The sequence below is a fragment of the Lolium rigidum genome, chromosome 1 (assembly GCF_022539505.1).
Source record: "Lolium rigidum isolate FL_2022 chromosome 1, APGP_CSIRO_Lrig_0.1, whole genome shotgun sequence".
NCBI lineage: Eukaryota > Viridiplantae > Streptophyta > Magnoliopsida > Poales > Poaceae > Lolium > Lolium rigidum.
The window spans coordinates 254,495,132-254,510,240 of NC_061508.1; the positions used below are offsets into that span (position 1 = coordinate 254,495,132).

The 15,109-nt window shown below is 45.9% G+C and overlaps 1 protein-coding gene across 1 annotated transcript; it reads right to left on the reverse strand.

Moving 5' to 3' along the window:
* Positions 1–6,302: 6,302 nt before the first annotated feature.
* Positions 6,303–8,073, reverse strand: LOC124683523 (inactive anthranilate O-methyltransferase 1-like). The gene is made up of 4 exons (XM_047218023.1): positions 7,929–8,073; positions 7,315–7,707; positions 6,972–7,238; positions 6,303–6,864 (listed from the first exon to the last, which is right to left on the reverse strand). Exons 1-4 carry the CDS (start codon positions 8,019–8,021, stop codon positions 6,523–6,525), a joined length of 1,095 nt encoding a protein of 364 aa, XP_047073979.1. The 5' UTR covers positions 8,022–8,073; the 3' UTR covers positions 6,303–6,522.
* Between the last annotated feature and the right edge of the window lie 7,036 nt (positions 8,074–15,109).

Here is a 15,109-nt window from a genome sequence, read left to right on the forward strand (position 1 = left end):
TCGACCTTTCTTCTGGAAGGGCGACGATGATGATGATGTGTCTCATGGTTTTGAGGATGAGGGGTTTGATGATCCTGCGGCGGATATGGCACCAGGGTCCTCACACATGGAGGTCGATGGCCATGCACCTAGGACCTCATCTGACACAGCTTCGGTACCGGTTACTCAGGTGGCTTTGACCCCGTTTAACCACTCGCCGAGGACAGACAGGGGGCGGGAGATTGTGGCTCGAGCCATGACGGTGTCGCCGCATTTGGTGGCCACTCCGCCGTCTACGACCAGGGCGTCTTCTCCGTCTCGCGTCCGGACTTTTATGCGGGGAGGACTCGTCCCGCTTCGTCGTCTACACCGGTGGGTAGTCCCTCAGTTGTTCCCGCTCCGTCTTCTACCTCAGCTCAGACGGAGAGGGTACAGCCGAGGACTTCCCCTTCTTCGGCGGTGGACACGGCGGCCCCGGGGCAGCAGCTGGCCGTGACTACTCCGACGGAGCAGCGGGAGCGTGACGTCGGTTCGAGAGGGCGATAGCAGCCGGCCGGTGGTTCCGTGCCTTTGCAGCAGCTGGCCTTTGGACCGGCGGGGCGGTTGCAGCAGGAGCCGGCCCAGGGCCTGGCGATGCAGCAGTTGCCATGCACTCGCCCTGGACGCAGCGACGACATGACGGGGGCATCGCCGGCCCAGCTGCACTCTCCGGCGGTGGTGCAGGCCGGGTTGGGGAGGAGCCCCAGCCCATCTTCCACGCCCCCTTCGCCTGGGGGGCAGCGGCGTCGCGGTCGGGCTCGGTGCAGGGGGCTTCTTCGTCGGCTACCCCTGTACCGTCTACTACATCTTCGCTGTCGGGCTCGGTGCCTGCTTCACTGCACTCTCCGACGGTGGTGCAGGCCGGGTTGGGGAGGAGCCCCAGCCCATCTTCCACGCCCCCTTCGCCTGGGGGGGCAGCGGCGTCGCGGTCGGGCTCGGTGCAGGGGGCTTCTTCGCCAGCTACCCCTGTACCGTCTACTACATCTTCGCTGTCGGGCTCGGTGCCTGCTTCACCACGTTTGAGCCCGTCTCCGCCTGCTGCCGCACCGCAGCCTCAGCCCACGGTTCCTCCACCGGTTGTTCAGCCGACGGTGAGGAGGAGTGGGAGGTATGCGGTGGCGGAGGATGGCGCGAGGGTCACGGATGAAGACGTGATGCGAGAGAGCTATGCGGCGCAAGGCGGAGTTGAACCTCGACACGGCGAGTACTAAACAAACAGCCAAGTCGTTTACCTCTTTTTCGGATACTCGGATTTCTTCTAATTTATGTAAATTAGGGGTCTCGTTGGGTAGTCGGTCCGATGAGATTTTAGCATCGGCTAATGTGTTGAGACAAACGGAGCTTGACCGTTTAACGGTTGCTTCAAATGGATCCACCGAGCCTCGCCACTTCTATTGTAGATGATGATGATGATGATGACATCCTAGATGGTCAGATTCTCTCGGCTATAGTTGGGAGTGTTACAGAGGTCGATTTAGAACACTCAGAGCTTAGTTCTGTTTATGATCTAAACGCTTCTGCACGTGGTTCTCGATCGTCCGCTGGTAAGAAGTCTCGTAGATATGGCAAAAATACTAAATCTAAAATAGTTTCTCGATGAATGGCATGTTTCGGAATAGCGAGAGGTCTTGGTGACTTGGCTAAACATTCTCACATTGCCGATGGTTGTAGAGATTATGATTTAGATTTTATTGCTATATCTGAGACGGGTAGGCGAAAATTCTCACAGAGTTTCCTCGACCGTTTATCAGGCGGGATTAACTTTCAGTGGTATTCTCGCCCGCCTCGTGGCAGATCTGGGGGTATTTTACTTGGCGTCCGTATAGACACCATGACCGTCTTAGCTAGTTCCGATGGCGAGTATCACATTAAACTCGATATTCAGAACAAAGCAGATGGTTTCATTTGGAGTCTGGTCGCTGTGTATGGTGCTGCCCAAGACGCTTTTAAGGCTGACTTTTTACGTGAGTTGGTAAATCTTGCAAAAGATAATCCGCACCCGATTTTAATTGGAGGGGATTTCAATTTGCTGAGATTTCCTCATGAGAAAAGCAAAGGCATTTTCGATGGACATTGGCCTTTCTTGTTTAATGCTGTCATTGATAGCTTAGACTTAAGAGAGGTTTTCATGTCCGGTCGACAGTTTACTTGGGCCAACAGCTTGCCTGAACCCACATACGAGAAACTAGATCGCGTGTTGATGGATACCGAATGGGAACATAAATATCCTATGGTGTCTGTCCGTGCACTAGAACGTATTGAAAAACTGTCTGACCATGCTCCTATCCTTCTAACTACTGGGAATCCTCGACCTGTTTGTAAGCGGCCGTTCAAATTTGAACTTGGCTGGTTACATCGTGATGGATTTCATCAGATGGTTAAGATGGTTTAGGAAAGACCAGTCGGGGGTAGTTCGCCAATATTGAGATGGAATAATAAGATGCGGGCTATGCGCAAACATCTCTCTGGTTGGGCTGCTCATATGGCTGGTATTCTTAAAAAAGAAAAGGCTCGCTTATCAAAAGTGATTGATGATCTTGAGGCCGTAGCGGAAGTGAGACCGCTGTCCACGCAAGAGATTGATCTTAAGAATCAATCCAATGCATAGATGGCGAGTCTTCTTCGCGAAGAGGAACTCAAATGGTATCAGAGATCCAAAGCCCAATTCATTTTGGAGGGTGATTCGAATACGCGATATTTCCATGGATTAGCCAATGGCAGACATCGGAAAAAGCGTATTCATTCTCTTATCCAAGAGGAAGGGGTGATTGAAGGCCACGAGCAGCTCAAATCATACATTACTAATTATTATAAAGACCTGTTCGGTCCTCCGGAGGAAAGCTCTTTTTCTCTTAACGAGGACTTAACGGATGATATACCCCAAGTTTCTATGGAAGAAAATGGCCTACTAACCGCACCTTATTCTGAGGATGAGGTTCGGAAGGCAATTTTCCAAATGGAATGCAATAAAGCACCGGGTCCGAGATGGTTTTCCAGCGGAGTTTTATCAAACTTTTTGGGATACTATTAAATCGGACCTTCTAGACTTGTTCGATGATCTCCACACAGGACAACTAGAATTATTTCGTCTAAATTTTGGTGAAGTAATTTTGTTACCGAAGGTTAATGAGGCAGAAAGGATTCAACAATATAGACCTATTTGCCTATTAAACGTCAGTTTCAAGATTTTCACGAAAGTGGCCACCATTAGACTTAATACGGTTGCCGATCATGTTGTTCAACCATCACAGACCGCTTTTATGCAAGGAAGGAATATCCTTGATGGAGTGGCAGTGTTGCACGAGACGGTACATGAGATGCATTCTAAGAAATTAAATGGGGTCATTTTAAAATTAGATTTCGAAAAGGCGTATGATAAGGTCAAGTGGTCTTTTCGCAGCGGACACTTAGGATGAAAGGTTTTTCTCCGGAGTGGCGCGCTCTAATTTATGATTTTGTGTATGGAGGTAGTGTGGCAATCCGGGTTAATGATGACACCGGCCACTATTTCCAAACACGAAAAGGGTTGCGACAAGGGGATCCGTTATCACCGATGTTGTTTAACATTGTAGCGGATATGTTGGCGATACTCATAGAGCGGGCCAAGTCTGATGGTCAGATTGAAGGTGTGATCCCACATTTGGTTGATGGGGGTTTATCTATCCTTCAATATGCCGACGATACAATTCTTTTTATGGATCATGATCTCGAAAAAGCTCGCAATCTGAAATTAATTTTGGCGGCTTTTGAGCAGTTGTCGGGATTGAAAATCAATTTCCATAAAAGTGAATTGTTCTGTTTCGGAGATGCCCAAAACGATATGACTCTATATACAGAGTTGTTTGGTTGTGGGCAAGGCCAATTTCCTATTCGCTATTTGGGTATTCCGATTCATTATCGGAGACTTACAATTGCTGAATGGAAAATTGTGGAAGAAAGATTACAAAAACGCCTTAGTAGTTGGAAGGGTAAATTGTTGTCCCTCGGAGGAAGATTGGTTCTCATTAATTCGGTACTCGACAAATATGGTACTGTATATGTTATCATTCTTCCGGTTGCCAAAAGGAATTCTGCATAAACTCGATTATTATCGATCCAGATTCTTCTGGCAAGGGGACAGCGAGAAAAAGAAATATCGACTGGTTAAATGGAGTGTAGTTTGTAGTCCCAAAGATCAATGCGGACTGGGAGTTCAAGACCTGGAGGTCAAGAACTCAGCTCTGCTGGGTAAATGGCTTTTTAAGCTTCTTACTGAGGATGGGATTTGGCAAACTATTCTTCGTAGAAAGTATATTGGCTCGAAGGCGCTATCCCAAGTGGTTTGGAAACCCAGGGACTCTCACTACAGGCTGGTCTCATGGCGACAAAAATTGTATTCTTTCGCCATGGTACTTTCTCTATTAAGAATGGAGAACGAGATACGGTTCTGGGAAGATGTTTGGTTAGACAATGCTTCCTTAAGTGAACAGTATCCCGCCTTGTATAGTATTGTTCGTCGCAAAGGTGATACCATTGCCACGGTAATGGCTACCTCACCTCCGAATGTGACGTTCAGACGGGTTTTACTTGGACAAAGGCTATTGGCATGGAATGCTTTAATTCAACGGCTGGGAGATATTCACCTATCACCTGAACCGGATGAATTTAGATGGAATCTTCATGTAGATGGCACTTTCTCAGTCAAATCTTTATACAATGCGATTCTTCATTCTGATATACCGGTTGATACTAATAAGAAAATCTGGAAGATGAAAATACCATTAAAAATTAAAATTTTTGGATGGTATCTTCGTCGCGGAGTTATTCTTACCAAAGATAATCTTGTCAAGCGGAATTGGCATGGAAGTTCTAGGTGTGTTTTTTGTCACCAAGATGAAACTATTAAACACCTTTTTTTCCAGTGCCATTTTGCGAGATCTATTTGGTCAGTCATCCAAGTCGCATCTACCCTGTATCCCCCGACTAGTGTAGCCAATGTCTTTGGCAACTGGCTTCACGGTATCGATTCACGGTTTAAGCTGCTTCTTAGGGTGGGGGCGCTAGCAGTTATCTGGGCACTCTGGCTAAGTAGAAATGACAAGATTTTTAACGATAAAAATTGTTCTTTGTTGCAGGTCATCTACAGATGTACAGGTATTCTCCGTTTGTGGTTACCTCTTCAGCGGATGGAGAACCGAGACCTATTTACGGAGGTCTGTACACGGTTGGAGGCTACGGCGAGGGATACTTTTTCCCTACATGGGTGGCAGCATAGTCTACGGATTGAAGCACCACCCACACCCTAGGCGTTATATGATTCATCGTTCCGATATGTATTCCGCCTAGTTTTATATATTTTTGAATCCAGACATTTTGAACGGCTGTGTGCATCCTGGTTATGCAGAGGCTGGATGTAATTGCTTTCCCAAAAGTAATAAAGCATCCTTTATCGAAAAGGTGATCCATTAACAAACTTGATATAAACACATCTGTGATACTGAGATCTCTTAAAATCATGTGCAATCATAAATGAATCAAACCTTTTGTACCACTGTCTTGGAGACTGTTTAGAACCATAAAGGGACCTCTTTAACTTGCAAACAAGATCCTCCTTACTAGGCACAACAAAACCATCAGGTTGGTTCATGTATATCTCCTCCTCATGCATAACAGATTGCACTGAAGTTCTTAGTGCTCCGTTGCGGGCTTGCCACAGTATGGGTATGCAATCAGCTTACTTACGATCCGCCTTGGCTTTTGGTTATGCATGCAAGATTAGCTTAAGTGCCCCCCCCCCTTGCCATTTATAGGCCTTTTCTACGCAAAGACAAGCATAGCCAGATTTCCAGAGTACCAGAGTACACAAATGCTAAGAGTTCTGGGAATTGCATGTTATGACATTTTGTAACAATTTGGAAAAATGCTCTCATGAAATTATCTTATTTTGATTCGTAACTTGTGTGTTATCAGAAATGAAACTCGGGTTTCATTAATTTGTTTCTTGTTTGCTGAATATTACATGTTTACCGAATATTTTCTTGTTTTTTTGGCAACTGTTGGTACGTCATACTTTCTATGACGGGCAGCGGGTTAGACCAAAAGTGGTTTGAAAGTTTGACCATCAACTGCATGCTTTTAAGCTTAACCGCTCGTCACATGTTGTAAGCACAACACATAACTTAACCCACTTTCTTGAATCTGGAGAAATTCAAAGAAAGGAGAGCAAGCATGTGGATATCTTCAGTACATAACTCGAGATGTTCTGTGTCTTAATTTAACTGAATTTGTATCATTTGGAAGGAAAACATAAGCGTATAGCACATTTTCATGTCTTATTTAGAATACAGGAATTAGTAAGCTGTCCTAGTGCATTAGTACACCTTATGTGTCTAATGACTAATGACTATTGCATCCAATGTGCCTCCTGTTTCTATAGTTGTTGCCTGAAAGAAGGTAAAGGTTGAATCTCATCAATACGGTGTACCATCGGAAAACAAGCAGTAAAGAACCCGCCAGAGCTCATCATCATGCCTTCGTCAATGACATGATAAACGTGACTGTTTGGTGTTTGATAAACTCGTCCTGCAAGCTTCCCTCCTGGCTCCACCGCTGCTCCGCGGTCTTCACAAACTCATCCATCACGTCTCCAAAGTGTTGCACAATTATCGGCTCAAATACGGCCCTGATCTGGTTTAGTGCCCAGCTTGCGTTGATGGTCGATTTGTCTACAAATATTTTTAAGTCATGCACCATCAAATCCTTGGTGCAAAAGGACCCCTCTTCTTGGATGATATCCCTCAGCTCTTGGTCGGAAGGTGCATACATCGGCACATAAAAAGATTCGAACTTTGCCTTGTCGATCACACCCTATCAATACAACACAAAGGTAAATTTCGAAAAACAAGATAGGAGTCTAAATAGTTTCTACCAAACGATAGAATGATATGATAGAAAATAATAATAAAGAGATGTACCTCTGAGGCCATGACACGTAGAATCTTAACAACGATTTCAAAAAGATCAGAGAATTCAGAGGTGGAGTCATTAGGACGCCTGCCTATAAGGGAAAGAACCATATAGCCACCTTCGACCAATTCCGTGGCTCTAAGATTTAGGAAATTTTTAAAGTCTTTCTTGAACTGCTCGGCATAAGCTTCAATGACTATAGGGAGCCTTTCACGCCTAACATTCTCATCGATGTCGTATGCCGGAATCTGGTTCTTCCTAAGGACTTCAGGCGCCTGTAAAATATGTTTTTCTTACTTAATGGACAACTAATGCAAAAAAATAAATCCATGGAGTGTACCAAACGCATACCTCTGAGAGCCAATGCAGGCTGTTGGACGAACAGAAAAGATGCATAGAGCCAGTAGTGAAAAGCCTCTCGTAGAACGACCCCGGTATGACGCCGGTCGTAACAGTAGAACTGCTACGTTGGCGGAGTGTGTGCAAGCTCTTCACCACGATGTTGAAGTCATTGCCAGGTAGGTCGTTTAGGAACAAGCACACTTCTGGCGGTGGCTGCTGGAGCTTATCGCAGTGTCTCTTGATGGCCTCAGCGGCAACCGATACCAGTTCTAGCGCGTTTGGGCCAGAGGAGCAGCCCAAGTCCGCGATCAGCATCTGTGCGGGGAGCAAGCTGGTGGTGCTGCTGCGCAACTCGTTGATGGCCGCTTCTATCGGGGGCTTCATCTTGTTCTGCGCACCGCCCTGCAGTCGAGTTCTAATTCTTCAGAAAATCTGGTTTAATCTGTTTGCTAAATGTCCTTTTTTGCATTGCTTCTTAAATTACAAAGAATTTCCTTTCAACCTCAGTAGTATAATAAGCTATATTGTGAAGTTGGTCGTGATGAAACAATTTAATTTGAGAAGCCAATAGTCATATGTTACAGGCTACGGAATGATGGGTTAATCAAGATAGGAAAAGATACCTGAATTTGGGAGTTGCAGGCATAGCTTGTTTCCCCCTGTCCGTTATTCATATACACTATCTGCTTGGAGGCCATGGCTGTGCTTGGAGCCATGCTAAACTTGAGACGTGGTACTCTTCTAAGATCAGCTGGATTGCTTTGCTTCTTTGAGCTTATTATGGCTGCTTTTTATAGGGGTGGGTGGGTGGGGCAATAGTAAGGCCAGCGTGGTTTATTATTTTCATTCATAAGAGAGCAGGTCGTAAGGCTAAACGACTGGTCAAACCCAATGGCGACCGGCAAAGTATGGATACCAATCTCTCACGGTCTCTTGCACATGTAATACAGCGACTAGTTCTTAATTTGTTGGGGCTGCTCTCCCCCTTTCTTCTACCTACTCTCGGAGAGAAACAATAATCGAGACAATTTTTGTTTTTCGGCTGGCCGCAACGTCCGGTTCCACGAATCTAATGTCAAGATTATGGCTAACATTCTTCTCTATGTGCTACAGTTTCAAAGGAGTATCCAAGCCAGATATAGTACCTACTCCGCAACTTCCTCCGCATGCATGAGTGAGCATCAGCCAGGAAGAATGGGTACCGCATGCCATGGCTGACTTTTAATCCGAGACGGACACCCAAACTGTACTATTTTGGATGTTAAAAGTTTGTATCCTGACTTGCTACTTTCAGAGGTTTTCGGAGATATCTTTCCACCGCTTGTTGCATTCCATCTCTAACTGAGCAAAAACAACAATGTTCAGAGAAAAATGTATTTTAAGAAAGATGGGGTTCTTTTTAAAGTTACACATTGCGAATGAAGATTCTTGCTACAAGAAGGGCGATCCTTGTTCTGCTAGTCGTTCCGAGCTTTCCAAACGTTCAAGCAATGACGTATTGCGCGCCGTCTCACTTGAACACGTGAGAGTGCTATAAATTAGTCAACCGTTAGTCCGATAAAATTGTGACAGGGATGGGTTAAATAATCAGAGATACTAACATGTGATTTGACTTCAATGTACACGTGTGAGAATATTGGTATAAGTTGGTTACATATAAATCCAATAAAATAGTAGGGTCAAAGAAGTAGTTGTGTTGTGTTATTCTGTCCAAGAACACATACGAAGGATCACTAGTAACACTTCATACGGTTAAATTGGCCAGTCACACACGATTTACCTAATTTTTACTAAAGATAACCTTGTAAAACACAATTGGCATGGTTGTACGAAATGTGTTTTCTGTCATGAAGAGGAGACAATAACACATCTTTTCTTCTAGTGTTGGTGGTTGCTAGGTCTATATGGTCAATCATTTAGATAGGTTCTACATTATACCTTCCACGAAGCATTGCAAATATTTTTGGCAATTGGCTAAACGGGGTGGATTCTAGGTTTAAGTTTCTTATCAGAGCAAGAGCGGTTGCCAAAATATGATCGTTGTGCCTGTTTAGGAATGAAAAGGTTTTTTATGACAAAGTTTCTTCTCTTATGCAGGTCATCTACCAGTGTACGGCTTTGCTCCATTCATGGTTGTCACTCCGGCGCTTGGACTACCGCGATCTCTTTACGGATATGTTTACACGGTTGGAAGAAACGGCTAAGAAGTTTGTTACCCAATATGGGTGAATGCATGGGCGGAGCCAGGTTTCAAATTTTGGGTGTACAAGGGCCTTCCGTCCAGGCCTTTTGTCCCGGCCCAGTCTGGAGCCGGGACAAAAGGATAGGCCACGTCACCACGAAGCTAGCGGGAGGGCACGGGGCCTTTTGTCCCGGTTTGTTAGGGACCTTTTGTCCCGGCTGGAGGGTTGGGCCGGAAAAAGGGTCTGAGGCCTTTTGCGGCTTGCTGGCAGCCCTTTTGTCCCGGTTTGTGGCTCAAACCAGGACAAAAGGTCCAGGCCTATATATATACAGCCAGCCCTCCCCCATCTCTCCCTGCATTTTTTTCCTTGGCGGTGGAAGGTAGAGGTTTATGCTAACTATTTTTTTCTTCATGTGCACAAGAGGTGTTTGATGAAATCTTTGTGAGGATGCCACTTGAGTTTATTTAATAAGATTTCTCCTCTTTCTTTTCCTAAAAGGTTAGCAACTATTTTATCGTATATATAGACCGCACAGTACTAATTTTAGCATGGTCATTGCATTTGATACATAATTGTACTTATGGTACAGATGAGTCATCCATGGATGTACGGTAACCGATGTGATCCCGCTTTCAGAGAGGGCGTGAAATCTTTCCTGCTTGTGGCCGAGGCCAACAAGGGGAAGCAAGGTTTTATTTGTTGTCCATGTCTGAAATGTCGGAATGAGCAGGATTACTCTTGCTCAAGAGACATTCAGAGCCACCTGCTTCGGCACGGATTCATGTCGGGCTATAATGTTTGGACCAAGCACGGAGAAGAAGGGGTTATGATGGAATACAACGATGAAGAAGATAACAATGACAACTACCGATCTATGTTCCCTGAATACGATGATACCGCAATGGAAGACAATGAAGAAGAAGGAGGTGAAGAACGGGCACCACATGAGTATGGTGATGATGATCTTCGTCGGGCCATTTCTGATGCAAGGAGAGACTGTGGCACAAATAAGCAGAGGTTGCAGTTTGACAAGATGTTAGAGGACCACCAAAAATTGATGTACCCATGTTGCGAAGATGGGCAGAAAAAGCTGGGTAGCATATTGGAATTGCTGAAATGGAAGGCAGAGGCCGGTGTGACTGACTCGGGATTTGAAAATTTGCTGATAATATTAAAGAAGCTGCTTCCAAGAAAGAATAAATTGCCCGCTAGTACGTATGAAGCAAAGAAGCTTGTCTGCCCTCTAGGATTAGATGTGCAGAAGATACATGCATGCCCTAATGACTGTATCCTCTACCGCGGTGAGAAGTACGATAATGTGAATAAATGCCCGATATGCGGTGCATTGCGGTATAAGATCAGAAGAGATGACCCTGGTGATGTTGAGAGCGAGCCACCCAGGAAGAGGGTTCTTGCGAAGGTGATGTGGTATGCTCCCATAATACCACGGTTAAAACGTTTGTTCAGAAACAAAGAGCATGCCAAGTTGTTGCGATGGCACATGAAAGAACGTAAGAAAGACGCGATATTGAGGCACCCCGCTGATGGTCGGTAGTGGAGAGACATTGAGAGAGAGTTTCCAGATTTTGTAGGTGAGGCAAGGAACTTATGGTTTGGTCTAAGTACAGATGGCATGAAACCTTTTGGGGAGCAGAGCTGCAGTCACATCACCTGGCCCGTGACTCTATGTATCTACCACCTTCCTCCTTGGTTGTGCATGAAGTGGAAGTTCATTATGATGACAGTGCTTATTCAAGGCACAAAGCAACCCGGCAACGACATTGATGTGTACCTAAGGCCATTAGTTGATGAACTTTTGGAGTTGTGGGTCGAACCAGGTGTACGTGTGTGGGATGAGCACACCGAACAAGAATTTTACCTACGAGCGTTGTTATTCGTAACCATCAATGATTGGTCTGTTCTTAGTAACATTTCAGGACAGACGAACAAGGGATACAATGCACGCACACACTGTTTAGATGAGACTGAAAGTAAATATTTGGAAAAAAGTAGGAAAAATGTGTACCCGTACAATCGTCATTTTCTTCCGCGCAGGCATGCCTTAAGGAAAAAAGGCAAGCATTTAAATGGCGAGGCAGAACCCCGTTCGAAGCCTGTCCCCCCGTAGTGGTGCTGATGTATTTGACATGGTCAAGGATTTAAATGTTATCTTTGGAAAGGGTCCAGGCAGACGACCTGTTCCGAAAGACGCTGATGGACACGCGCCCATGTGGAAGAAGAAATCTATATTTTGGGGGCTAGAATATTGGAAAGTTCTGGAAGTCCGCTCTGCAATCGACGTGATGCACCTGACAAAGAATCTTTGTGTGAATATTCTAGATTTTCTGGGCGTGTATGCGAAGATAAAAGATACAACAGAAGCACAGGAGGACTAACAACGTCATAAAGGACGAAACAGAAATCATCCAGGGCAGTTTCAAGGTTATGCCAGCTACGCTCTTACCAAAGAAGAGAATGAAATCTTTTTTGAAGCCCTATTCAGTATCAAGGTTCCGTCTGGTTTCTCGTCGAATATAAAGGGAATAGTAAATATGAAGGAGAAAAAATTCCAGAACCTAAAGTCTCATGACTGCCACGTGCTTATGACACAATTGCTTCCATTTGCATTGAGGGGACTTCTACCAGAAAATGTTCGACTAGCCATTGTGAAGATATGTGCATTCCTCAATGCAATTTCTCAAAAGGTAATGGATCCAGAAAGTTTGTCAGTCCATTATTTCTACACAATATGTTCCCCTTCGAGAGATTCATGGGAATCTTAAAGAAATATGTTCATAACCGCGCTAGGCCAGAAGGAAGAATCTCAAAGGGCTACGGAACAGAGGATGTCATTGAGTTTTGTGTTGACTTTCTTCCTGACCTTAAGCCGATTGGTGTTCCTGAATCTCAGTATGAGGGGAGGCTGATTGGAAAAGGCACACTAGGAAGGAAAGCAACGGTGTGCAGGGACAAACTTTCTTTCAATCAAGCACACTACAAAGTTCTATACAATTCCAGCTTGGTGGTTCCGTACATCGAGATACACAAGAATGTTGTACGAGAAGTAAACCCGGGCCAGCCCGACTCAACACATGAAGACCTTCGGCAGTTGGTTGCAAACACTTCTCATGAGTAACACCACTGTTGGAGAGCAGCTGTACTTGTTGGCCAGGTTACCATCTTCAAACATTTGTACATTCCAAGGGTACGAGATAAATGGGAATACATTTTACACGATCACCCAAGATAAAAAGAGCACCAACTAAAATAGTGGTGTCCGCTTTGATGCAAAAGACGAGAATGGGCAGATCACCACACATTATGGGTACATAGAGGAGATATGTGAACTTGCCTATGGACCTACTTTTAAGGTCCCTTTGTTTCGGTGCAAATGGGTGAAGCTCAGCGGGGTACATGTAGACGATAAGTACGGTATGACAATAGTGGATCTCAACAATCTTGCGTACATGGACGAGCCATTCGTCCTAGCCAATGAGGTGGCTCAAGTTTTATATGTGAAGAACATGTCTAGCAAACCGAGAAGAAGAAATCGGCAAAAGAATACATCAACAGAGGAGCCAAAGCATCACATAGTTATTTCGGGGAAAAGAAACATCGTGGGAGTGGATGACAAGACGGACATGTCAGAAGATTATAATAAGTTTAAAGAAATTACGCCCTTCACGGTGAAAATTGACCCAAGCATCTTGCTAAATGATGAAGATTCTCCATGGCTACGGTGCAGAAGAAAACCACATCCCTAGATGGCGATGTTGGAGGTATTTAAACCTATAATGTAATAATGTATTCTTAATAGTTCGCAAGGAAATCTCTACATTTATGTAATAATGAGAACCCTCATCTTGTACCCTGAGCTACTGGTTGTTGGGTTTATAGTAGCAGCTTCCGGGTGGGAGTCCTGCTTGCGGGAAGAGTTCCCTCGGGCGGAGCTTCTGAAGATCTCTAAGACGGCTGGTCATCTAAGACATCTTCGAGAAGCTCCGCCGGAGAGGCTCTTTCCTTCCAAGTCGCCGTCGTCGGGTGTATATATACTAGCTCCCGGGAAGCTCTCTCTGCTCTCCCCTCCTTTTGTACCCTGAGCTACTGGTTGTTAGGTGTATATATACTAGCAGCTTCCGGGCGGGAGTCCTGCTTGCGGGAAGAGTTCCCTCGGGCGGAGCTTCCAAAGATGTCTAAGACGGTTGGCCATCTAAGACATCTTCAAGAAGCTTCGCCGGAGAGGCTCTTTCCTTCCAGGTCACCGTCGCCGGGTGTATACCAGCTCCCGGGAAGCTCTCTCTACTCCCCCCTCCTTCCTGGTTGTTGCCTCTCCTCTCTCTGCTCCCAGGCTGCTCTCTCTGCTCTCACCGGAGGGGCTATATATAGCGGCGTGCCTCCAGATAATCCCCTCCCCCCCAGATAAGCCCCCCCCCCAGATAAGGCAAACACTAGATAAGCCTCCCCTAGATTAAGCCCCCCATCTTTTGTCCCGGTTTGAGCACCCACCCGGGATAAAAGAGGTATATAAACTAACCCACCATCTCGGTCGAAATCCACCACCCCATATAATGCTCCACTAGTAGAAAAAAGGCATTTAGTCCTGGTTCATAAGGTCCATCCACTTTAGTCCCGATGTTGTGCAATCGGGACTAAATAACTGGGACTAAAGCCCACCCCCTTTAGTCCCGGTTGCTTACGAACCGGGACTAAAGGTCCATCCACGTGCTTGCTCAAATTACTTTAACTAAATCTAAACTAAAATAACGACAACAACTTTATTTAAATTTAACTAGATACGTTAACTAAAAATTTAAACCAAAATAACGACTACGACTTTATTGGAATATAACTAGATACGTTAACTAAACTTAAACTAAAATAACGACTTCGCCTTGTTCTTCTGCACATCCGCTATTGCCCTCCTGGCTGCCGCGTCTTGTCGCAGCTGCTGCAGCTCTTCCTCACGATGACGCTTATGCATCTCCTCACAATCCAGCTTCGCCCCACACCGCCGCTTATGCAGCTCCTGGAGACTCTGCCTCTCAAATGCTTCTATGGTAGCCGCTAGCGCCGCCTCCTCCCACTCCTCTATCTCCGCGAGCTGCGGGTCCACCTCATCCGCTGCTGCCCTCCTGGCTGCCGCCTCCTGCCGTAGCTGCTGCTGCAGCTCCTCCCACTCCTCTATCTCCGCGAGCTGCGGGTCCACCTCCACCGGCGGCGGGTGCGGCTTTGGGGACATTGTAAAATGGTCTAGGGTTCGGTGAGAGAAGTGGGAGACATGGACGTAGGAGCTATTTATAGAGGCGTGTACGCGGGAAACTTTCCCGCGTGGTGTCTTGGCGGGAAACTTTCCCGCGCGGCTAGCGTCGTGGCGGGAAACTTTCCCGCGCGGCCGGCGTCGTGGCGGGATACTAGAAAAAACCAGAAAAAGCACTAGAAAAGAAACAGAAAAAGCACTAGAAAAAACCAGAAAAGGCTACCATTGGCCTGGAGCCCAAGTACACAGATTGAGCTCCAGGTCGTTGGATCAAAACGGCCAGATCTGTTGGATTCGAGATGCCACAGATCAACCCCTTTTGTTGCGGGTGGTGGCACAGGCCGCGAAAAAAGGCCCCCCTTTT

What these genes read in the sequence shown, in the direction of transcription:
- LOC124683523 (XM_047218023.1), bottom strand. Translation starts at nt 8,021, where the DNA reads ATGGCTCCAAGCACAGCCATGGCCTCCAAGCAGATAGTGTATATGAAT. An exon ending in CCTGCAACTCCCAAATTCAG is followed by an intron (nt 7,708 to 7,928) that starts GTATCTTTTCCT and finishes ACTCGACTGCAG; the next exon opens with GGCGGTGCGCAGAACAAGAT. An exon ending in GCCTGCATTGGCTCTCAGAG is followed by an intron (nt 7,239 to 7,314) that starts GTATGCGTTTGG and finishes CATATTTTACAG; the next exon opens with GCGCCTGAAGTCCTTAGGAA.